Source organism: Malania oleifera, chromosome 5, assembly GCF_029873635.1.
Source record: "Malania oleifera isolate guangnan ecotype guangnan chromosome 5, ASM2987363v1, whole genome shotgun sequence".
In the NCBI taxonomy this organism is placed as follows: Eukaryota; Viridiplantae; Streptophyta; class Magnoliopsida; order Santalales; family Ximeniaceae; genus Malania; species Malania oleifera.
In genome coordinates this window covers 80820555-80847568 of record NC_080421.1, presented here as the reverse complement: position 1 = coordinate 80847568, position 27014 = coordinate 80820555, and the positions used below count along the sequence as shown (strand labels likewise).

The window sequence follows — 27014 nt, the reverse complement described above, 5'->3', positions numbered from 1 at the left end:
ATTAATTTGCTGAACCCCCAAATCAGTGTGATGGACAAATCATGTTATATTCAAGATATTTATACATCAGCATATATATATATATATATATAGCATTAAGAATTTTTTAGCAATTAAAACCTTTTGTCCATTTGAAGATGATAGCCAATATCTTCACTTGTTCATCAATCAAAATGTTATGTACATATTAAGCAAAGATTGGATATAATCACTAAAACTCAGTATTGGCTAGATTTTCTTAGGGTTCTCAGTATGGTAATAGTGTTTACTAAGATTTAGAATATTAAACAGAAATACTATTTAAGCATTCAAAGCATAACAACCCCTATTTACAACAATTTCTAAAAATCTTATGAGTATTAATAAAATTATCTTCTTAAGTGCACCTCATAAGTTGGTATGCAATCTCAAATAAATTTACATGATTCAAATAATATTTTACACAATATATGTATCATGAATCATGGCATGATATATACAATAAAGTAGAAGGATGATAAATATATATCTTTCCAATTTACTCATTCTTAAACGTTTGAGCTTGGAGTGGTGACTTTTTCTCTCTCAATTTTTCAAAATCCTTATGATTCCCAAAATTCTTAGCATATAGAAAGATATAAACTTGCAAAAACATTAGTGACTAAGGTACAGAAAAAGTATGCATGACACACATATGATATGTATTAAAACACATGTCATACAAAATTTAATTTATTTTCAAATTTTAGAAAATTATGCATTTTTAAAATCATTTTTCAATGGGATATGATAACTTTCACAAATACTTTCCAAATCCTCCAATCAATTGATTTACAAAATCATTTTTAAATTTCAAACCGTAAAATCTACATAGTAAAACCAAGGGAGGATTCGCAAAGACTTGACCCTCAAAGCAGGGACACACTGAAATATGAGCCGTTGTAGTATTTATGCAAAAGCGTTTAAGCTTATTGCAACCGGACTCTGATACCAATTGTTGGAATTAGTGTAATCCCAAGAGGGTTGCTGGCATCCATTTTTCGGTATCTTATGTTCATGCTGAAATAAAAACTAATTCACACACTAAATGCACATATAAGATATTGGTACTTTGTCAGCATCAAAATAGGAACCGCATGGTAGTCATGTCAAAGTATTGTGTGAATGGCCGAATGGTTGGGCCTTGAGCTCTGTATATCATCTATATAGACGTTACAAGAATGTTATACATAGAAAGTAAATAAGTTCCAGCATGATTCTAGCCTTATACATGTAAACTATAATCTATTAAGCCCTATATATGTAAACTGTAATCTGTCAAAATATATGCTACCTGTATAGAATAATGAATGGAAAAAATAAGAAAATAATTGTGGGCTGAAATAAGGAAAGAAACCTTTTGTTGTTTGCGGTTCCATTGATAAACCCCACCCCCCCCCCCCCCCCCCCAAAAAAAAAATTTGATGCAGGTTGATAAAAAATTATCAATTTGCTACTTAGGAAGCTATGTTGATGACAAGTGAGAGTCTTGGTGAAGATATCAGCAATTTGTAATTCAGTGGAAATATGTTGAAGAGTGATAACACGAGCTTCAAATGCTTCACGAATAAAGTGAGAATCGACTTCAATATGCTTCATGCGGTCATGATAGACAGGATTGACCATGATCTAGATAGCAGCACTCGTATTATCAACCTGTAGAGGTGTAAGATTGGTTTTAGAAAAATATAGTTCAGTAAGCAAACCTCAAAGCCAAATAGTTTCACAACAAGTAAGAGACATTGCCCGGTATTCAAATTCCGTCGATGACTTAGAAACTCTGTCTTGCTTTTTACTCTTCCAAGAGATCAATGCATCACCAAAGAACACACACCAACTAGTTATGGAGCGACATGTATCCACACAACCAGCCCAATCAGCATCGCTATTAGTAAGTCGAGTAGAATTGCCTGCAAGGAAGAATAAACCATGGGCATAAGTTCCCTAAACATAGTGTATGATCCTACGGACAACAAACAAATGAAGATTACGAGGAGTCTGAAGAAACTAACTGACTTACTGTACAGCAAAAGAAATATCTGGTCTAGTAATGGTGAGATAGACAAGACTACCCACCAACTTCCGATATAAACTAAGATCAGCAAGTAAATCCCCCTTCTCTTTACGAAACTTGACATTTAATTCCATGGGAGTATCAACAAAAGCACCCCTTCTCTTTATGTTGATTGATTGTAATACCAAAGACACTATGATGCACCTCAAGACCAAGAAAATATGTGAGAGATCCAAGATCTTTCATATGAAAGGACTTCGAGAGATGAGTCTTAATATGAGCAAGTAAAGCATAATCAGAACCAATAATCACAATATCATCAACATAAACCAAAAGAACAATAATACTCATGTCTAATTTCCGAAGAAACAATGAAGTGTCATACTTGCTCTGCTTGAATGAAAATTGTAATAAAGTGGTGCGAAATTTATCAAACCAGACCCTCAAAGCTTGTTTGAGACCATAAAAAGAGAGACGAATCTTGCACACATGTGAAGTCGGAGAGGGAAACAAGCTCAAGGGTGGCTTCATATAAATACACTCTTTAAGATCCGCGTGAAGAAAAGCATTCTTGACATCCATTTTGATGTAATGGCCAATCACTAGAAGCGATAATAGCCAGAATTGTGCAAAAAGTAGTCATCTTAACCATAGGAGCAAAGGTATCTTCATAATTGACATCATATTCTTGATTATTCTCAAGTGCAACAAGGCGGAGCTTTTTAATGATCCAAACTTCCATCAAATCAGACATTGACTGAGTAAACCCATTTACAACCCAGAGGAACAATGGTGAGAGGACAAGGCTCAATGTCCCAGGTGTGGTTGGCCTATAGAGCGGCAGTATCTTCCTACATAGCTTGTCGCTAACAATCATGCTTAGCAGTGTGTGAGTAGGATGTGGGAATATCTAAATTGGACAATGTAACGATAAGAGCTGAAACAGAATTGCCAGTACTGGAAGAGAGAAACACATACCTATCTAAGGGTACAGACACTCAAGGAGAGCGACGTACCAAAGGCTATGGAGGTGCTGCAATTGATTGCGTCTGGAGCGTGGTAGGATCAGATATCTGATAAGCCACTGGAAGAGACTATGGGCAGGAGTGTCACGTATACACAATACCTGGTTTAAAATGAGAATTGACTTGATGAGGATCCAAGAACTGCTCCTCAAAGAAGGGGAGAATCATAGTAGAAGAGGAGGGCACAGAGGACATAAGAAAATTTGTTTGTGAAATAAATTTTTTTTTTTTTTTATATAAAAGAAGTATTAGTGATAAATCTTCAAATTCATCACTAATATTGTGAAATAATTTTTTCTTATTTTAAAAAAAAAAAAAAAAGTATTAATGACAGTTCACAAATCCGTCACTAATAAGGGGCTAATAGTGACGAATCTTCAAATTCGCCACTAGTATTGTAAAATAAATTTTTTTAAATAAAAAAAGTATTAATGACAGTTCTAAAATTCGTCACTAATAAGGGACTAATAATGACGAATCCTCAAACTCGTTACTAGTATTATGAAATAAATTTTTAAATTTTTTTTAAAATAAAAGAAGTATTAGTGACGGTTCCCAAATCCATCACTAATAAGGGGCTAATAGTGACGAATATTCAAATACGTCACTAATATTGTGAAATAATTTTTTTTTTAAATAATAGTAGTGACGTTTATTTAATCGTCACTAATAAGGGACTTTTAGTGATGAACTTAACTAGTCACTAATACCGCAAAAATCTTCGCTACTATTTTTCTGAGATAATTTTTGCGTGAAAAATATTTTCTCACGATATTTTTTGATTTTTAGTGACAATCCTCACTAAAATCCAGCTTTTCTGTAGTGTCTCTAACTCCCTTGACCATAAATGGCTATAAGAACTCCCGATGACTAGCCTATCTTGAACTACTTGAAACCCAAAACCAGATCTTGGGCAGTCTTATTCTCCCTTTTTATCAACCTCTCTCTTCCCTTCTTTCTCTAAAATATTTCTAGCCTTGCTCTAAGATCATAGTCACACCATGACATATCATAGATAATAAAAGGGAACGGATAGAAAGATTATTATATGCATGTCTAACCTAACATGTACACATGCTTGTAGGTAAATATAAAAATGTATGTCAAGCAAAAGATTCAAAGCACTTAATGATGCATAAAAAAAAAAATCCCATTATTAAGCAAGTACTCCTCTAAACACATCAAAAAGTGATTACAAAATCATACCCCAAAATATTTCTTCAAATGATTAAGCCAGAATACCAATGTAAATACAAGAAAATCAAGGATTATTCACCAAGAAAACCAATTTGCTTCATTTTCCTTCAATATGAGTTGTTTTCTCCCTCTTCGGTTAAATGTGCGCCAAACTCTTCAAAATTGAAAGTATTTCCCTTGGGAATCCCTACTCCCCTTTTATAAATTTTGGAAGCTTGGGTGTGTGTTGCCCTAGTTATCTTCCTTCCTAAGATACCCTTTAAAATAGAAGAGCTTCCTTCCTTGGGCACTCCTCTCAACCTATCTATAATAATAATAATAATAATAATAAACTTAAATGAACTAAGGACATTATCTTATTCCAATGAAAGTGTGAGTAAAGAATTATAAAACATGAAACCGGAGCATGCCCCAAACCCACAATATACAAGCTAAAAATGATAGAATAATCCTAATTAATTGCTCCAAACTCACTTTTTGTTCCTTAATTGTCCAATTAATTATAAAATAATTCAAATATTGGCTAAATTGACAGTAAACAAAACAGGATGTCAACACTAGTGATATCTCATAAGTTAAAAAGGGAATTATTGGAGGAGAAAATCATGTAAGACTCGTCTCCTTGACATTATCAGTATTTCATTACTACTCCCATCCTAGACTTGAGCACTAGAGAATGGCAAAAGGCCATTAAAGGTCTCTCATGCAAATGTTCAACAATTTACTAAATTTTAATTTTAAAAATAATTTTAATTACAGTATTACAAAATAAATCAAGATGGCCAATTATTCCATCCAAATCAATATAAATTTGTCACTTAATTGAATTCAATGACAATTTTCTGGCTCAATAATCTGCTTAATCCATTACAGATTATCGTGATTCTTGAATCACTTTACTAAGCTAATTTGAAGAAAAGAAGATGGAAAAAGAAACAAATAAAGTCAAGAACTCAGAGTTTTCTGTTGATCGAAGAGGTACTTACATAATATAAAGAGTATTATGGTTCTCTTTCCAGGTTTCATTAAGAAGGGATGAGGATCCCACGTATCATGATCATGAAGCCTCTTCCAATGGCTGAGGCCGAGTCTTCGACGCTGGTTCGCCGGACCCCGGCCAGCCCCCTCCCACATGCTCCTCGCCCATTGGGTACGAAGGACTCCTCCATTATCACTTGAGCTAATTGATAATAATAATAATAATAATAAAGTAGAGAACAATAGAAAACAGAGGAAGAAGCAGAGGAGCAGAGACAGGATAATATTCAGTCATATTTTAAAATTAAAGAGCTGAAATATGCATGTGGCGCTTACAAAAAATTAATAATAAATCTATAGCTAGAAAGTTCTAGAGCTTTGGCATTTGGCAGAGTGGGCGGAATGTTCTGGAGCTTCACTTCCTGTGGGTGGGAATCCACAAGGAATGGAGTATTAAATATAATGGGAGAGGACCCAAATAATGCAGAGCACGTTCCCGGGGATTGATGGATAGAAAGCTCTAGAGCTTTGGCCTTTGGCATGGGCTGGTGTTTTTCTCAGGAAAGGTCTGGAACTTCCCTTCCCGGGGGTTATGATATTATGGGAGAGACGTGCATGGACCCGGATAAAACAGAGTGTTGTAATATATGGCTTTTTGTCTTTCAAGGCACTTCCATTAAAAAACTGAATGGGGTAATGTGTATATATAATTAAAATAAAGTTAGTAGATATTAGAACAATCCAGAAGCTACGTCTTCTTTCAATTGATTTTGGGTAAGACTACATAATAGAACAATGTAGAAGGTTTTATTTTTATATAAAAAACTCATGTACCACTGCCTCTGTCATAGCAACCTTATCCATTGGTTTTCCCATAAAATATGTGTTAGTATACTTCCTAAGTTACCCTTGTACTCTTATATATTTCCTAAGTTACCCTTATATATCCTACCTTCTTTAGTTATAAAGTCTTATACAGTGTTAATAAAAAAGACTGAGAGTTTCTCTTTTAACATGGTATCAGAGCCTAGGGTTCTTTAATTTTTTTTTTTTCCCGCCGCCGCCGCCCACTCCAGCTCTCCTTCTGGTTTTCGGCACCCCTCGTCAATCCTCTGGCTCCCTCTCGGTGTTCCCTTGGCTTCTCGGTGCTGTCATTATCGTCGCCACTTTCTCATGCACGTTGTGGTCTGTTCGTGGTCTCTTTGTTCGCCGCTCGCCTCTATTTCTCCTTCTCCAGCGTCGTCTCAGTTCTCCACCGTCTCGCGTTTCCTTCTCCAGCGTCGTCTCTGCACTCGTCGTGGTTGTGGTCTGTTCGTGGTCTTTTGGTATGTTGTCTCCTTCTCCAGCGTCGTCTCTGTTTCTCCGGCGTCGCCTCCGTTCGTCGTCTCTGCACTTGTCGTGGTCGTGGTATCGCGGACTTTGCTGCTGCCACTCTCCGTTCTCAGCCGTCTTGGTCTCGTGTCCTTCTTGATTCTTTGGCATTCTTGATTCTCTGGCGATCTTGCTTCTCTTGTCTATCGGCGTCGTCTCGTTGGCTTTGTCCCTCTGGCAGCAACAACATCGGTTCCACTGCTGCGCCTTCTGGTGGTCCCTTCGCACGGCCAGCTGTGCTCCACTACAACTCTCCCGACACCAGAGAAGCACCCCTTCTCTCTTTACTGTGATTCCAATTTCCAATCAATTTTTTTTTAAAAAAAATTCCTACTCTCCAATAGAAGCACACTACTAAAAAAAAAAAGTTGTGTTCTTACTCTCTTTACTGTGATTCAAATTTTCCAATATTGTCCTTACATTTTTTTTTAATGGCGTCTTTCACCGATGTTGCTTGCCCTATCGAGATTGTTTTGAATGGCTCCAACTACAATGCGTGGGCTCGACAAATGTCAGTTTTTTTGATTGGTCGGTGATTATGGCGTTTTGTCATTGGAACAAAACCGAAACCTACCAAAACTGCCATGCAATCCACAGAGAAGTTTGATGAGGCTCTTGATGAATAGGAAAGTACTCACTGTAAGATTATTTCCTGATTTATTAATACATCAGTTACTACTATTCAGAGTCTTCTTCCTAAGTTTCGAAATGCTAAACTTGCTTGGGATTTTTTGGTCAAACGATACAACTGCGGCAGTGGTGCTGCTCTCGAGTTTTAATTGAAAACTAGGTTTTCTCATATGCATTAGGAACCTGGATAGTCTATTGCCGAGTTTCATGCTCAGGTTAGTGGCATTTGGGATCAGCTTTCTCATGCTGACCCTGCTTTTTCTAATGAGCAGTCAATTAGCCTTTTTGCGGCATATTGGGATCATCGTTAGTTCCTATACTTTATGATGCATATGCGGGATAAATTTGAGACTACTCGAGCTTCTTTGTTACATCGATCTCCTCTTCCTACACTTGAGGTTGCTTTTGCGGAACTCATTTTAGAGGAGACACGACAATAGACTCGTCGGGTTTATTCTACCGATATGATCTTAGCTACTGCTCCATCTAGCTCCTCTACTCCTGCTTCATGCCTATGTGCTAGACTTTGGAGGTAGCTGAATTTAGTTTTTGTCGTTAGTTGAATTTGCTTATAATAACAGTTATCAGACTAGCATCGGCATGACACCCTATGAGGCATTAAATGGTAGGAGATGCCGATCTCCTCTTTTTTGGGATGAAGAAGGTGAAAGACGAGTTTTAGATCCAGAATTAATTCAGCAAGCATGTGATAAAGTCCGACTTATTCGAGATAGGATCAATGCAGCGCAGAATCAGCAGAAAAGCTACGCGGAACCTCGCCGCCGAGAACTAGAATTTGAAGTGGGTAATCATGTATTTCTGATAATAACTCCACTGAAGGGAATCTTGAGATTTGGGAAGAAGGGTAAGTTATGCCCTAGGTTTGTTGGCCCATTTGAAATATTTGAGAAAATTGGGTCAGTAGCCTATCAGCTAGCTTTACCGCCATCTCTATTTCAAGTTCATGGCGTTTTTTATATTTCTATGCTAAGGAAATACGTTCCAGATCCTTCCCATATCATCAGTCATGCGGAATTAGAAGTCAGTGAGACTTTAACATATAAAGAAGCTCCAATACAGATTCTAGATAGGAAAGAACAGGAATTGCGCAACAAGAAGATACCACTAATAAAAGTTCTATGGAGAAACCATGCGATTAAAGAAGTCTCATGGGAGCTTGAAGATGGAATCAGATGAAAATATCCCTATTTATTTAATGAATTATAGTACTGATGTATGTGCTAAGATGGTAATTTTATTTTGTTTAGTCCAATGTAATTGTAATGTAAAACATATGTTAGGTAGTATTTTGGTTTTGGGAAAAATTTTCTTTTATGGTTGTAATCTCCCAGAACTACCCATGTAACCACGGTATTACTCCGTCATAAGTAAGGGTAGGTAATAAAATAATATAAGGGAATACAGACAGTAAATTTCGAGGACGAAATTTTATGAGGAGAGAATGTAGTGACCTAAAAAATAAATTATTTTAATGAAAAAGAGAGAGGAAAATGAAAACGGGAATAGAAGGAGGCAGTAGACTTCGTCGATGAACATTGAATTTTCGAGAATATAATAATTTGAAGGAATTGCCAGGACTCGTCGACGAATACAGGGGTTCGTTGACGAGTGCATAAGGAAATTCGTCGACAAATACAGGGTTTCGTCGATGAAGGTCTTCAAGACCTCGTCGACGAAGGCAAGATTTCGTCGATGAGAAAATACCGAGCACAAGATTTGGGTTACTCTGTATTTCGTCGACAAAGGGTAAGGTTCATTGAAGAATTTACCAAAGGACTCGTCGACGAGGTGACGTGGCTCGTCGACGAATCCTGCAGTATAAATAGTGCTAGAACTCATTTTTCACATAATTTCAGTGTCGTTTTTCTTCTCTTTCTCTCTCTTTCTCTCTCTCTTACGGCCCCTCCCTCTTCTCTCTTCAATTTTGGCCCCTCCAGTCGCCGGATCGACGATCTGAAGCCACCACAACGCTCCTGGTGAAATTCTCTACAAGTCTGCCGGAGCAGATCGTCGATGAAACAAAGTTGGATTTCATCACAAATTCAAGGTAAGACTTTTTAGCTTATTTTTGATCTTTTAACAGTTATAGGAAATGATGTAGATGAAGAAATACTGATATTCTTTTCTAGCAAATATTGTTTTCAGGGTGTTACGTAGGAGGCCTTACGGGTGTTAAGCTAGTAAACCATATAGGCTTTCCAGTAGTCAGGTAAAAGAAATATGTTATGTTAGGTATTTTTAAAGTATTATACAGTTTATTAAATTATGAAAATTATGTATTAAAGTATAGTGTGACTTGAGAATATGAATATAATACGAAGATATGTTTACGAATTCCAGTACCATAATTTTATGAATTTCAGTACCATGATTTTACGAATTTTAGTAGCATTATTATACAAATTCTAGTACCATGAGTATACGAATCTCAGTACTATGATTATACGAATTTCAGTATTATGATAATACAGTTCTCAGCATTATGACATATGAATTACAGTACAGTTTATGCAGTGTCATGGTTATTACGGTTATTTTAGAAGCATGGTAAATCAGATAGTTGTATATAAAGATATATTATATAGTATCAGACCCTGTTAGACTATGCAATTACAGAGCACGGTACCGTTGCTACAGATATTATATTATATTATGAGTGCAATCACCTATTTAGATAATATGTGGTATTAGGTCGATTACTTAGGCCCTTGACGTGGACAGACTCCCCATCAGATATGGGTTGAAGTGGGCAGATCAGAGCGATGGAGTATATTGATTTATTCTTGGTTAGCTAGTCAGGGTAAATCTCGCTTACGGGCCGCACAACCCTGTCATGAGAGGTTAAATCATGACACACAGTTATCCACAGGTAAAGTTTTCAGTTATTATTATGTATGTATAGATTTACAGAAATAGAGAATATACTTATATACACTAGAAGCATTTTGAATAGTAACTTACAATGCTGTTATGTTAAGTAACATGGAAATGGTGGTGTTTTTTTATTACTTGTACTGTACTTACGTATTCAGTTATACATGATATTATAGAAACATATTTTCATAATAATGTAACTCATTTGTCACACACTAATAATAGCATATTTCATCTTACTAAGCGTTGGTTCATCCCAGTGTTGAATCATTTTTCAGATGATCCAGGTAGGCGAGTAGACCAGACTCGCAAATAGAGGGGCTTCAGTAGTGCCCTATCAGTAAAGTGAGTATTGTGAAAAATTTTTATATATCCCAATATAGTTGAGGGTATTTTGGGGAACATATATATGTGTATATTTTGGAAAACATGTTAGTACTCTGGTATTGTATAAAATTATATATGGATATATTTATTTAATTTATACTTCTCACTGCTTAGGTTAATGATTGGGTTTACCCCCAATATGGTATCAGAGCATGTAGATTATCATAGTATAAAAAAATAAAAAATATATATATGAAAATTAAGCAGGTCATTACAATTATGCATCCCACAAACAATCTATATCAGACTATAGTTGTATGAAAAAATAGAATGTGATGTTGATAATGGTTTACTTGACTTCTTTAGGACTCAGAAATAATTATAATAGTCAAATTATGCAAATGAGTTCATTATTGATAAAATTTTCACTTAGCATATGCAAAAGTAAATTTAGAAATGAAGTTCAAAATTCATTGAAACTTCACTCATCATTTTAAAAATGTTTTAACATTCAACACACTATAATCATTCTCATAAATATGGTATATGACTTTAATTATTTTTGGAGAAATTTAACAAATTTTTCGTAGCATGCCATCAGTAAATAGAAAATTTTTCAAACTTGCAAGTCATAAAATCATGCAATTCAAAAGATTTTTGCATCATACAGATGCTCAATGTGCTCAAGCCAACCTTATGATTCAAAAATAAAGATAATGATATGCATGAAAGTCCATAGGATTATGTTATTCAAAATTATAGAAGTTTTGAAAATTTTGACAGCATTTTCCCTCTAAATAGTACATTTTCCATATAGATATGTTCTAAATCTAGATGTTTACACTAAACAGTTCAGAATAATCCAACCAATAATGACTACATCTTATAAGTTGTACCAAAAAAAAAAAGGCTTTGAAACACATATATACGTAAATACATAAAGATCTTTATTTTGACTAGATTTCATGCATGCTTTTGATCTTTTCCCTAAATAGGTCTAAAGTTGGGAGTTTAATATTGTTACATCTTCAGTTAAGGAGTTAAGAGGCTCCTGTATTACTTGTAGGCTATAGTGTTTGAAAAATTTATTCAGGAGAAGGTTAAGAAAGCATTGGAATTTAACAAATTTCAACAGCATACCATCTATAAATAAAACATTTTCCAAACCTACAAGTCATAAAAGTTCAACCTAAGTTTAACTAAACCAGCAGCAGTAGTACACAACCTAAGGTCTGTCTATGCATATATGAAATTGCAAAAAAGATAAATCAAGTCATAACAGCACAAACAATACAGTTCCAATATCTCCTAACAATTCACAATTCAGCATATGATTTGAATTGAATTAAACAAGCAACAGAACTACCAGCATACAGTTCAAACTACGTTTTACATACCTTCTAATGAAAGGAGCCACCTTCTTCTAAATCAATGGACCTACTTGTTTTGGATATAGATTTTTATTTTGACTAGATTTTATGTATGCTATTGATCTCCGTTTCCCTAATTGGGTCTTAAGTTGAGTTTAATGTTGTTAGATCTTTAGTTAAGGAGTTGGGAGGCTCCTGTATTACTTCTATACTATAGTGTTTGGAAGATTTATTTGAGAGGAGGTTAGGAAAGTGTTGGAATTTAAGAAATTTTTGGTAGCATGCTGTTTGTAAATAAAACATTTCCCAAATCTGTAAGTCACAAAAGTTTTTCCTAGGTTTAGCTAAGTCAGCAACAGTAGTACAAAAATTTAGGGTCTGTCTATGCATATATGAAATTGCAAAAAAGATAAATAAAATCCTAATAGTACAAGCAATACAGTTTTAGTATCTCCCAACAATTCACAATTCAGCATATGAATAGAATTAAATTTTAACAAAATTTTTGCAACATGCCGTCTATAAATTAGACATTTTCTCATAAAATCTGTACATAAAACCTAATTATTTTCAGCAAATAAATCATTTCAAGCATGCAACAAACTAAATCCACTACTAGCATGCAATTCACAATTTACTCCATCAGTCATGCAATTGACGTTCATGTATTCCAATAGTTCAATGAAAATAAATTATCCTTTACAAATAATCATGAACATATAAGAGGTTATTACCTATCTTCACCTGAACAAGAGTTTTCACTTCTAAAAACAAGCTCAACAACTCCTTACACAATAATACGTAACTTGATCACATATTAATGCAATATATAAAACATAAAGTCATAAAAGACAACTATGACACTATCTAAATTGAATGCACAATAAACAATACACAATAAAGCATATAGCTTAAAATAATCATACACAAACATATCATTAAATATAACAACCTACAACAAAAGAATAAAACTAAAACTTGTTTAGCTCATCTCATACACAAACATCTGCTCATTTACATCTTTACCATTTAAATTTTGCAATGACTGTTTCTCAAAATAACCTTAAATAAGGTTGCATTTCTTATATCCCATCACTTCAACTTAAAGGAGAATTTGTGTCGGTTTCAACACATGAGAGGCGCAAGTTAGAATGACTTTAAGTTTTAACCGACCTTGCACACGTTTCAACACAACCACGCATTCGAACAGTTGTTTAGGATCTGGTTTATGGTTTGGTTTTTGTTTGAGCATAAGGTTTAGGTCAAATCTTGCTTTCTGGTGCCATTTTGAATAATTGGGTAGAATGGAAGACCTAACTCAATGATAGGTCTCTCCTTAATTTCAAAACTCCAAAATATTTTTAAAGTACATTTAAAAGTGTTTTGAGGGACTACAAGTGGCTTGATCCCTCTTTTCAAAGGGTATATAGGCATTCTATTCCTACAACAACAGGTTTGAGGTTTAGGATCTGGTTTATGGTTTGGCTTTTGTTTGATTATAGGATTTAGGTCAAATCTTGCTCTCTGGTTCCATATTGAATAATTAGGTAGAATGGAAAACCTAACTTAATGATAGAACTTTCTCGATACACTCAACTTCTGATATATTTGAATATTCTCATTTTATCTGCTTTCATTGTTCTCTTTTTCTTTTGTTCAAACCTACAATACAATTTTTTAGTAGAGAAAAGGAAGTTAACTATGAATATAGTAAATTAAATTTTTAATAAAACTTTCCAATTAGTTTAACTAATTAGCTCCTAAAAAGACTGTTCGATTTTTGTGATATCGAATATTTTTGTCTGGGTAAAAGGCTTGAATTCTCTTTTGTATTTAATTCCAGTGGGAAGAATCCTTAAAGATTTTGAAAGATAGTAAACATCCCATCCTAATAAAACATCTTTTTGAGGAAAAGGACTACCGATAACCTGAGTCCAAATGATGCAATTAGGAAGGAGTTTAATCCCAATTTTCCTTTTAGAAATCAAGGTAGTAGTAAAAATTTGATCATTAGCAGCTCTGAAAAATTGAGTATGGGAAAAAGGTCACTATGCAAAGCAATGCCCGATGAACAGGACAAAATCTGCAAAGCTTGCCCAGCAATTATAGAATGAAGAACTAGATACAGATGCAGAATTTGTTCTTTCAGAGTAAGAAGAGATGACTGAAGAAACTATTCTCGTCCTCATTGATTCAGAAGATTCTGATTCAAACATTGAGAATCACTCAGACGAAAGTCTTCAAGTTCAACCAATCCATGTGAGCAGTGGTCTATAATCTCCTTTCAAAACATGATGTACATGTATGTACATCATGTCAACACAAAAATAACAAATACCCAAAAGGTCCCAATTTTTTTTTTTTTTTATTAAAATGAAAGAACACAAGTCCTTTGAAGCTTGGTTAGTGCACTTTTAACTTTGCGGCACTTCTATATGTCGTCATGAGTAACCAATTAGTGAATGAAAACACAATGACGATATAAATCATAGAGTTGCTAAAAAATAATTAACCAAACATAAACTTACCCTTTTCTCCAACCACAAAATGTGAGATCGCATTTGAGAAATAATTCTAGAACCTTGTGGTGCACCAAGTTCAACCAAAACCTGGTCTCAATTTGGAGTTCTTAATAAATAAAATACATAGTGAACAAGAAAAAAAGTGAAAAATGAAAAATTCCTTATGTGAGCTCCTTTTATCCTTATTTCAAAATAAAATTCGATCAATTGAAAGCTGTTTAAAGTGTAACTGATTACTCAATTGGACACATTGTTCCAAAACACAAAAAAAATTTATTTAATCACTACTACATAGAAGAATTTCAAGAACAATTTAAAATGATAAATTAAAATTGACAAAAAGGGAAAGAATTATTTGGAAGCAATGCTCCAACAAGAACTACATGTTGAGGTCCATGTATTTATTCTTGTATACTGTGCAATTCAAAAGCTTCAAATATTTGAAAATGCACAAAAAAATATTTGATGAAAAACCTGCTCTCAATTTGGAGTTCTTAATAAATAAAATACACAGTGAACAAGAAAAAAAGTGAAAAATGAAAAATTCCTTATGTAAGCTCCTTTTATCCTTATTTCAAAATAAAATTCGATCAATTGAAAGCTGTTTAAAGTGTAACTGATTACTCAATTGAACACATTGTTCCAAAACACAAAAAAAATTTATTTAATCACTACTACATAGAAGAATTTCAAGAACAATTTCAAAATGATAAATTACAATTGACAAAAAGGGAAAGAATTATTTGGAAGCAATGCTCCAACAAGAACTACATGTTGAGGTCCATGTATTTATTCTTGTATACTGTGCAATTCAAAAGCTTCAAATATTTGAAAATGCACAAAAAAATATTTGATGAAAAACTTGCTCTCAATTTGGAGTTCTTAATAAATAAAATACACAGTGAACAAGAAAAAAAGTGAAAAATGAAAAATTCCTTATGTAAGCTCCTTTTATCCTTATTTCAAAATAAAATTCGATCAATTGAAAGATGTTTAAAGTGTAACTGATTACTCAATTGGACACATTGTTCCAAAACACAAAAAAAATTTATTTAATCACTACTACATAGAAGAATTTCAAGAACAATTTCAAAATGATAAATTACAATTGACAAAAAGGGAAAGAATTATTTGGAAGCAATGCTCCAACAAGAACTACATGTTGAGGTCCATGTATTTATCTTGTATACTATGCAATTCAAAAGCTTCAAATATTTGAAAATGCACAAAAAAATATTTGATGAAAAAAGCATGCATCGTATGAATTAGAACTTTTGAAAACAATAAGAAAGATATAAATATGAGATTAATATCGTGTTTGGTTTAGTTTACATTTAAATAAGTACTTATTTCAGAAAGAACTTCTCCAACTACTTTTTAGGAAAGTAAGTATATTTTAAAAAATATTTTTTAAAAAATATGTATTTGCAAAGTACTCATCATAAGTAATCTCAAACTATTTTTTTCATAAGTACTTTTTTTTTTTTCGCAAAAAATTCCTTTTCATAAGCTATTCCAAATGATCCCTAAAAAATTAAGAATAGAAAAGCCATGGTTAGAAGTTCAAAACATAAAAAATTAGTTAGAGACAGAAACATATAAATTAAACTGTCAATTCCCTTTTCAATCTAATTTTCAAAACATTAATTTTTAGATTTGCATTAACGCTCCTTTTTTAATGTCTATGCTTCAGCATCTCAACTAGAGAGCTGACAGCAAAAGCTCGTCTTGATTCATGTGAGCTTTATAAATCGCATTTTACTGCCCCTTTTACCACAAGTCTGAATTTTGTCATGGGTTTAACCTTACCTTATCCTGAAAGGTGGAGACCAGAGAGAGAGAGAGAGAGAGAGCAAACATGCTCCCATCATAGAGCAGGAAAATGGCAGTAATGATTATGGGGTGATCATTCAATGAATGCGAGAATTGCAGGGAACAAATATACTATTCCAGAAGAATGTTAATAGTCACTTATGATTAAGACCAAGAGTACAAGACAAGCCCTTTCTGTTAGAAGAAGAGGAAGAAAATCCCCTGAGCAAAGCTAAAGCCTGCACTTCCAGTTCAATCAACCTACTAAGTCATGAGACCCGCACTACCTCCGCCCTCAAACACGTCGGTGCAGCCAATCGAAACCGCACGCGACACTTGTAACGACCTGCTTAATTAACTGGGCGTATTATTTATATATATATATATATATATATATATTTTCACTAATATACTACATGCTCTGATACCATGCTGGGAGTAAATCCAACCAAAACCTAAGCAGCAAGAAGTAAAAATCATGTAGTATAACCATAAATCATTATATACAATACCAGAGTTCTTAAATATTTTCCAATATATACATATATATTTGTTTTCCCAAAATACCCTCAGCTAGCTAGGGTAATATAAAAATGCTCCAAAAAAATGATACTCACTCTCTGTCAGGGCACTACTAAAGCCCTTCTATTTGCGAGCCTAGTCTGCTTGCCTATTTGGATCACCGGAAAAAAATATATCAACATTGGGATGAGCCAAGACCCAATAAGAAGAAATATGCTATTACTAATGTGTGACAAATGAGCTACAATATATATCATGAAATCTGTTTTCATATAAACATGAATAGTTGAATACAAAGTACAATACCAATAATAAAATACACCACCCCTCTTCCCTATTGCTTAACATACAGTATTATGGTTATAATTCAAAATACTTCTAGTGTACATAAGTAGAGTCTCTGTTTCTGTAAATCCGTACGTATGTAATAATAATTGAAACTGTTCCCTATGGCTATCTGTGTCATAACATGCTACTCATGACGAAGTTGTGCGGCCCGTAGGCTGGATTTACCCTAACTAACCAATCAGGAATAAATCACTGAGCTCCGTCAGTCGACCTGCCCACTTCAACCCATATCTAGATGGGGAGCCTAACCTCGTCAAGGGCCTAGGTGATCGACTTTACCACGTATTATCTGAGTAGGTGATTGCACTCATAAAGTAACATAGTATCTGTAGCAACGATACCGTGCTCTATAGCTGTAAGTCTAACAGGGTCTGATATCATATAATATATATATATATATATATAATTTATCATGATTTTGAAGTACTGAAATAATCATGATGCTGCATAAACTGTAACTGTAATTCATACTAAGAACTGGATAATCATAATACTGAAACTGCATGATCATAATACTGAAATTTATGTAATCATGGTACTGAGAATCATAAAATCATGTTACTAAAATATCGTATAGTCAAGGTACTTAAATATTGTAAGATCAGAACACAAAATATCATAAAACATATCTTCGTACTACGTTTATATTCAAAAGCCACACGATACATTAATACATAATTTTCATCCTTAAATAAATTGTATAATATTTTTAAAACTTCCTAGCATAGCATATTTCCCTTACCTGACTAGTGAAAAGTCCCTAGGGAATACAAGCCTAACACCCGTAGGGCCTCCTACAAAACACCTTGAAATCAATATTTGTCAAAACTAAACATCAGTATTTTTTTATCTATATCATTTCCTATAACTACCACAAGGCCAAAAGGAGACTAAAAGACCTTACCCTGAATTTGGGATAATTTCCAACTCCGATTTCCCGACGATCCGCTTTGATAGATGCGTAAAGAACTCCGCCAGGGGCGTCGTGGTAGCTTCGGATCGTCGATCCGGCGACTGGTGAGGACGAAAACGAAGAGAGAAGGGAGAGAGAGAGTCGTAGGAGAGAGAGAGCGATGAGAGAAATGACGAAATCTCGATTTTCCTCATTTTTATACTGCTGGATTCGTCGACGAGACACGCTACCTCGTCAACGAGTCCTTCACAAAATTCGTCGACAAAACCCTGTATTCATCAACGAAATTCAGACTGCCCAGACCCTCTCTCGGTATTTTCTCATCGACGAAACCCTGTGTTCGTCGACAAAATTCTGAAGACCTTCATCGACGAAGCTTGGTAGTTGAAAATTTTGATTATTTAATATTTTCTCCAAAATGCAATGTCGTTGGCGAAATCTACGACCTCCTTCTGTTTCTGTATCTATTTTCTCTCCTTTTTAATTATTAAAATGCTATTATTCTTCGGATCACTACAACGCCGATCGGACTTGACTCTGCCCCTCTCCCAACGTGACCCGGTCTTGACCATCCCTCTCCCTCTGCCCCCGACCTCCTCCTCCTCCTCCTCCTCTTCCAACGCCTCCACGAGCATCGGCTTCTCAAAGCTAAGAGTGGCACAACCGCATTGGCAGCAGCGCCGACGACATCGTCTACAAGGTCCTACATCGTCCTTCTGATGCCCTCAAGGTCATTTATGAAAACCACAAGGATGACATCCAATGCCAAATTTGTCGCGAGATCGAGATCCTCCGTGACGTCAACCACCCCAACGTTGTCAAGTGCCATGAGATGTTCGAACACAACAACGAGATTTAGGTCCTCGTCGAATACATGGACGGTAGCTCCCTCGAAGGCACTTGGATCTGGAACGAATCGGACTTCTCGGCCCTCCCTCGCAAGCTCCTCTCTGACCTTGCCTACCTTTATTGCCACAAGATCGTGCATAGAGACATCAAACCTTCAAATCTGCTCAAGAACTCTAGGGGACAAGTAAAGATCGCGGACTTCGGCGTGGGCAAGTAAAGTCGTCTGGCCGACGACTTGGAGGATGGAGGTCTCGAAGTCATGAAGGCTGTTGGATGCTAGTCTAATGGAATTCTCGCCCGCAAAGTCACGGTTGCCGTCTAATCCACCGTGGGCATCTACTGCAGCGATGCAGTTGAGAAAAATCACCGGGGCTAGGGCAACCATCTCTCTCTCTCTCTCTCGGTGTGTTGGTGGAAATAGTAGAGTAGAAACTGGAGAGAATGTGGGAAAATGGATCCAAAGGAGGGAAAGGAGGGAGGATTGGAGGGAAAGGATTTTTGGAAATCCGCGGGGGTTTAAGTTAGACTATTAGTAACGAATCTTGAATCGTCACTAATATCCTATTATTAGTGATGAATTTATTAAATTTATCACTAATATTGTAAAATAATTTTTTTTAAATAAAAAAATATTAGTGACGGCTCCCAAATTCGTCACTAATAAAGGACTAATAGTGACAAATCTTCAAATTCATCACTAATATTGTAAAATAAATTTTTCTTATTTTTTTAAAATAAAAGAAGTATTAATGACGGTTCGCAAATCCGTCACTAATAAGGGACTAATAGTGACGAATCTTCAAATTCGTCACTAATATTGTGAAATAAATTTTTTTTTTTTTTTTAAATAAAAGAAGTATTAGTGACAATTCTAAAATTCTTTACTAATAAGGAGCTAATAGTGACAAATCCTCAAATTTGTCACTAATATTGTGAAATAAATTTTAAAATTTTTTTTTTAAATAAAAAAAATATTAATGACATTTTCTAAATCCATCGCTAATAAGGGACTAATAGTAACGAATCTTCAAATTCGTCACTAATATCGTGAAATAAATTTTTTTAATTTATTTTTAAATAATAGTAATGACGGTTATTTAAATATCACTAATAAAGGAATTTTAGTGACGAACTTACCTCGTCACTAATACCGTAAAAATCGTCACTACTATTTTTCTAGGATTATTTCTGTGTGAAAAATATTTTTTCACGATATTTTTCAAGTTTTTAGTGACAAAACTATTAGCGACGATTTCAAATCCGTTACTAATAGTTTCTTCACTAAAAATCAGTTTTTTTATAATGCCTCTAACTCCCTTCACCATAAATGGCTATGAGAACTCCCAATGACTAGCCTATCTTGAACTCCTTCAAACCCAAAACCAGATCTTGTGCAGTCTTATTCTCCCTTTTTATCAACCTCTCTCTGCCCTTTTTTCTCTAAAATATTTCTAGCCTTACTCTAAGATCATAGTCACACCATGACATATCATAGATAATAAAAGGGAACGGATAGAAAGATTATTATATGCATGTCTGACCTAACACGTACACATGCTTTAAGGTAAATATAAAAATGTATGCCAAGCAAAAGATTCAAGAGCACTTAATGATGCATTAAAAAAATCCCATTATTATGAAAGTACTCCTCCAAACACATCAAAAAGTGATTGCAAAATCATACCCTAAAATATTTATTCAGTTCACTGAGTAAGAATACCAATGTAAATATAAGAAAACCCAGGATTATTCACTAGGAAAACCAATTTGCTTCCTTCTCCTTCAATATGAGTAGTTTTCTCTCTCTTAGGTTAAATGTGTGCCAAACTCTTCAAACTTGAATGTGTTTCCCTTGGGAACCCCTACCCCCCTTTTATAAATTTTGGAAGCTTAGGTGTGTGTTGCCCTAGTTATCTTCCTTCCTAAGATACCCTTTAAAATAGAAGAGCTTCCTTCCTTGGACACTCCTCTCAACCTATCTATAATAATAATAATAATAAACTCAAATGAACTAAGGACATTATCTTATTCCATCGAAAGTGTGACTAAAGAGTCATAAAACATGAAGCTCGAGGATGCCCCAAACCCACAATATACAAGCTAAAACATTGGAAATGATAGAATAACCCTAATTAATTGTTCCTTAATTATCCAATTAATTATGAAATAATCTAAATATTGGCTAGTGATATCTCACAAGTTAAAAAGGGAATTATTGGAGGAGAAAATCATGTAAGACTCATCTCCTTAACATTATCGGTATTTCATTACTACTTCTCCCATCCTAGACTTAAGCACTAGAGATTGCCAAAAGGCCATTAAAGGTCTCTCATGCTCTTTGTTTTTTTCCTGATTGCAGGGGATCATTGATCTGTGGATGCAGAGATCACCCTACAATGTAGCATCAATAACATTCTTATACAATTTTTATTGAATTCATTTTTTATTCTACTCTTCTTTAGGAACTTCCCATAAACCAAATGTAACCTTAGTAATCCAACCCAACCTACATTATTACCTAATGATGAAAAAGCATTAGTAATAAAATAAACAATTGAATTAAATAACGAAGAGTGGGATAAACAACCAAAATAAGAAAAATCCAACCAAGAAAACATACCCATGAGAGAGAGAGAGAGAGAGAGAGAGAGAGATGGTCGCTTACAGCATGCATGAAGGAGATGGTCCAACCAAAGGCTTACAACATGTATCGCCCTAATTGGGTAAGGGTGATGGGATCACAAATTTTTCTCCTTTCATTTCTCTCTACTTATTTATCATTTTAACAGATCCTAAAGTTTTACCTTTTCATTTCTGCCCCTCTTATTCTTGAATCACTTTACTAAGCTAATTTGAAAAACATAAAGTCAAGAACTCAGAGTTTTCTGCTGATCGAAGAGGTACTTACATAATATAAAGAGTATTATGGTTCTCTTTCCAGGTTTCATTAAGAAGGGATGAGGATCCCACGTATCATGATCATGAAGCCTCTTCCAATGGCTGAGGCCGAGTCCTCGACACTGGTTCGCCGGAGCCCGGCCAGCCCCCTCCCATATGCTCCTCGCCCATTGGGTACGAAGGACTCCTCCATTATCACTTGAGCTAATTGACAATAATAATAATAATAATAATAATAAAGTAGAGAACAATAGAAAACAGAGGAAGAAACAGAGGAGCAGAGACAGGGTAATATTCATTCGGTCATATTTTAAAATTAAAGAGCTGAAATAAGCATGTGGGCGCTCACCAAAAAAAAAATTAATAAATCTATAGCTAGAAAGTTCTAGAGCTTAGGCATTTGGCAGAGTGGGTGGAATGTTCTGGAGCTTCACTTCCTGTGGGTGGGAATCCACAAGGAATGGAGTATTAAATACAATGGGAGAGGACCCAAATCATCCAGAGCACGTTCCAAGGCACATTAAAAATTATAGATAGAAATTTCTAGAGCTTTGGCCTTTGGCATGGGCTTGTGTTTTTCTTCAGGAAAGTTCTGGAACTTCCCTTCCTGGGGAGTATGATATGATGGGAGAGACACGCAGGTGGACCCGGATAAAACAGAGTGTTGTAGTATTTGGCTTTTTGTCTTTCAAGGCACTTCCATGTGTATAAAAAACTGCTGGGCTGCAGTGAATGATGGGAAGTGGGAGCATAAGATATTAGAACAATCCAGAAGCTACGTCTTCTTTCAATTGTTTTTGGGTATGACCACATAATAGAACAATGTAGAAGGTTTTCTTTTTATAAAATAAAACTCATGTACCATTGCCTCTGGCACAACAACCTTATCCATTGGTTTTCCCATAAAATAATGAATTAATGTTTGGAAAAATAAAACTATTACTTTAATATGCCGAGCATACTACCTAATTCTGTGTGGTTATTAAAATTGCATCGATTTTGTAAATTGGGCCTTAAATAAATTGTTTTTCGAATTTTCAATCACATTCTAGTGTATTTTGATAAAGATTGTGGCTCCTCTCCTCCATCTACGGTGAAGTGGTAAAGAATATCTATAAAAGTCATCTAAGATTCGAAATTTATAATCTGTTGGTGTATTTTAAAATTATTATTTTATTTATTCTCCTCCATCTTCGGTGAATGAGTTATGTATTTGTATTTAATTAGATTATTCATTCATGTATTTCATAAATGTATGAGATTACTCATATGAATGTACCTTAAATTTAAGTTCTTATCTATTTAATATATACACATCTTATTTAAATCTTTTCTTTTCATTCTCGTCATATCATCATTCTTTTTAATTTAAAGAGTTTGACAGGTAGAGAAAAATATTTTTTAGTAGAGCTTTGGACTCTTCTGTTTGTACTGAATTGGAAAGAGTCATTCGATTCAAATCGAATTGTTTTATCTTGAGGGAGACAAATTTTAAGAAGTTTTGCTGTACCGGTTCAAAGGTTAAGCCAAAGACTGCAGAAGGCTTGAATCTCCTTAAAGAGAGCGAGATATCCGTGCCTCAACCTATTTGTAAATCGTTGTTATATTTGTATTTTATTTGTACCTAAGTTTTGTCATTTTATTTTATTATATTTCCTAGCAATTTTTTAGGAGATTCAATATATAGAGCCTATAGTTGAGAAATCGAGTGAAAATGTTGGAAATCTAAACAAGCCTTTCAATTAAAAGAAGCACACTTCAAGAGATGAAAGACAAGGTACTATTTTATCTTAGTCTCCTCAAAGTTGCTTATGTTCTCACCGAGAAGGATCCAAAAAAGATCGATACTAGAAAAATGAATGAATATGAGTTGGTTTGTAGAAACCCAAAAAATTAAAGTAATAAAGTAATAAAAGAAATGAAAGAGAAGGGAAAATGGAATTTTAAATGGGAGAAAAACAGAGCTTCGTTGACGAACCCAGGATCTTCGTTGACGAACGTTCCTTAGATTTCGGCAATGAGGTACACATGTCTCGTTGACCAAAGATTATCGAGAGGTTGGAGAATTTCCAGACTTTCAAATTAGTCGACAAAGCACTTGAATTCGTCAACGAATGCCAGGTTATAAAGGTTGGAAACCTCATTTTAGTGCATGATTCTTCTCTCTCACACACTTTCTTTCTGTAGAACCACAGTCCCCTCTCCTTCTCTCTTCATTTCCAGCTTCGTTAAAGCCCGAATTGATGATCGGGAACCGACACGAGGTTCTCGGGAAAATTCTTTGCAACATAGGTGAAGTAGATTTTCATATTGGAGTTTTGGGACACCATCCCAAAACCAGGGTAAGTTAGATACTTTAAGGATTTTAAAGTTGATTTGAAGTATATGAAGTTTTAAGGATTTCTGAATGATATTTGTTCTGGGAGTTAGGTTGTTTAATTTGGTGAAAATGTGATTTTTAAACTTTTGAGCTATAAACGTTTGAGGAGCATTAGATTTTGGGTGTTTGCGAACTTCTCAGTAAGTTAGGTAAGGGGAATAAATTATAGCAGTCTTTTTATGAAAATTATGGGTTGAGAATTTATTTATGATATAAATATCAGACGAAATTTGTGTGGCATATGATTTATATTGAGAAATGTTTAAAATGGATTAAATGAATTATCCTGAGAAATATGAGTTTATAAAATGTGTATTGATATATGAAATTTGAAATGTGGAAAAATAATGGAAGTAAAATGTACTGGAATATATATATATATATATATATATATATATATATATATATATATATATATATATATCTTCTGAGATATGATAATGTGTATTGAGAAATAATGAGTAATTGTGAAATGAGAATGGAAACAAGAAAGAAAATGAGAAATGACATGGCGTTAGTTAATAAATACTTAAAGCGAAATAAAACACACCGCCTGAGGGCTTACTGAGTAAGGTGAGTGATTTGATAAGTATCAGTTGTAGCTGAACCCGAGTTAATCGGGTTAGGCTGTAAACGATATTAGAGCATAGGGAAGCTGCTTGTATGGGCGGGTAAGCTTCCTATTCTCAGGAACTTCGTCTGTAAACTTAGGTTACGAATGAATAATTTTGGAAATGGAAGTAAAAGCTTATTAAAACTTGTGTTGTATATTTTTATGATTATGATTATGGAATTGGTATATTTTCTCAGAAGATATTGTTACTGAAATGAATATATGTTAAGATATAATGAATTTCATATTACCACACACTGTAGATTATTTATTCTGTATTACTGATATGTGTCTCACCTAATCATTTAGATTTTTCAAGAAACCGAGCTAGAAACGGTGATAAAGTTCCGAGGTAGAGGGGACTAGATACCCTAAGTAGTCAGGGTGAGTATTTTGTACTAAGGAGGTTTGATTTCCCTAGAGTTTCTGTGGTTAACTTGTATATATGGATGATAGTACTCTAGTATGTGTATTCGTTGTGGTATGGATGTATATATATATATGAAATGACTTCCGCCGTTTGGGTTGTGTATGAGTATAATTGTATACCCGGTATCCACTTTTGGGTCAGGTTATGTATTGTGGTATTAGTGGTTGACGTGACTGATATATGATGTATGGAAAAAAATGGTATGTAAAATCAGGGCGTTATAGTTTGGTATTAGAGCCTATGTTTGCTAGGTTTTGCAAACTTTAGTAGACATCAGAATACAATACCAGAGTATAGGAATGGATATTGACGAGATATGAATCAGTTGTTGTTAGAGGATGAGATTAGAATTTAGGATTTTGTCTTGCGACCTGGAAGCAAGAGTTTCATGGTTATTTATATGTTTTTCTTTGGGTGATAACTTCTGGAAAACCATAGATAGTATCTTCGGATTGTGTTTCTGTGTGGTGGGATTGAATCTTAAATGGAGATTTAAGAGTGTTAAGAGAAATGTTTATAGCCAAATATTTTGTGAGTTTGAGTATGTTGGGTATGTTGTGAGCTATGATAATAGGTTTCTAAAATGGTTTATATGCTTTAGAGGATGGATCCAAGGAGTAGTAGTGCACATGCTGGGGGTGATGATGCAGAGCCTTCTAGTATAGGTGGAGGAAATCCTGATATTATATTGTGTAGCATTACCCAACAGGTGATGTCAAAGATGACTAGAGGTTCAGGGGAACGAAGCTGCACTATTGAGCTGTTCACGCGAATGAGACCTCCGTCGTTTTCTGGAGGAGCTGTCCCACTTATGGCTGAGAATTGAGTCTAAGACATAGAAGATATGATGACAGTTCTTCCATGTACAGATGAGCATAATGTTTTATTTGCGACATTTAAACTGGCTGGGGAGGCAAAGCACTGGTGGATATCAGCGAAATTGTTGGAGAAGTAGAAACTGGACCCGTTGTTTTCTGGAGGAGCTCTCCCACTTATGGCTGAGAACTGAGTCTAGGATATAGAGGATATGATGACAGTTCTTCCATGTACAGATGAGTATAATGTTTTATTTGCGACATTTAAACTGACTGGGGAGGCAAAGCACTGGTGGATATCAACGAAATTGTTGGAGAAGTAGAGACTAGACCATATAGCGGTGACGTGGAGCCTTTTCAAGGAGATCTTTTTTAAGAGATATCTTCCCGCTACTGTTAGGAATGCGAAGGTGGTAGAGTTTTTAAATTGTGTACAAGTAAAATGCTTCTTACTCTAAGTAAATTTGCACCAATATGCTCAATCAAATAATGCACTCACATATAATATGAATTAAAGCTCAATGTGAGAATGTGTATTTTTCACTAAAAAATTATTTATCAATAAAGACCGAGTGTGAAAAATTATTTTCTTACTAATAAGAGCAAGAGACCCTCCAAGCAGAGATATTAAAATAAAAATATATTCAAGGAACTCTTTTCAATATGTTAGGAGTTTTTCCAAAAACTAGATTTTCAAATAAAGCTTATTAGAATTAGGATTTTTGCTCAAAAATAATTTTGCAATGAAAAATATATGAGCCTTTGAAGTCTTGCAATATGTGTGCAAGATTCACAAGCAATAAACAAATTTTTCTCCAAAGATATTTATCAATGAAAATATGTGGAGAAAACTTAGGATTTACATTCAAGATAATGATTTTCAAAATAATGGAATATGAGAGTATAAGTAATATGATTTGTAAAAATAAAATACCCAAGATAAAGAATACTATCTTAAAAATGATTTTTTGAATATATAACAAAGAGAGGATGAAAAACAAGTTTAGGAAGATAAAAAAATGATATAAAAATTTGAGAGAATTTTATAACTAATCATCTTACTAATTTTGAGTTATGAGGGGGTATA

At 34.5% G+C, this 27014-nt stretch overlaps 1 protein-coding gene and 1 pseudogene across 4 annotated transcripts; one reads left to right on the top strand and one right to left on the bottom strand.

Moving 5' to 3' along the window:
• Window positions 1-1453: 1453 nt before the first annotated feature.
• On the bottom strand, window positions 1454-22155 carry LOC131156505 (uncharacterized). 4 transcript variants are annotated; one of them, XM_058110237.1, is made up of 6 exons: window positions 22039-22155; window positions 21700-21893; window positions 5569-6890; window positions 5241-5434; window positions 1760-1928; window positions 1454-1674 (listed from the first exon to the last, which is right to left on the bottom strand). In XM_058110237.1, exons 3-6 carry the CDS (start codon window positions 5772-5774, stop codon window positions 1614-1616), a joined length of 630 nt encoding a protein of 209 aa, XP_057966220.1. In that variant the 5' UTR covers window positions 5775-6890; window positions 21700-21893; window positions 22039-22155; the 3' UTR covers window positions 1454-1613. The 4 variants fall into 4 exon arrangements, with proteins under 4 accessions (XP_057966220.1, XP_057966221.1, XP_057966219.1 ...); XM_058110238.1 differs by lacking the exon at window positions 22039-22155 and adding an exon at window positions 2039-2225 and having other exon boundaries at window positions 21700-22017; XM_058110236.1 differs by lacking the exon at window positions 22039-22155 and having other exon boundaries at window positions 21700-22017.
• Window positions 18435-19008, top strand: LOC131156020 (mitogen-activated protein kinase kinase 5-like; annotated as a pseudogene).
• Window positions 22156-27014: the final 4859 nt, after the last annotated feature.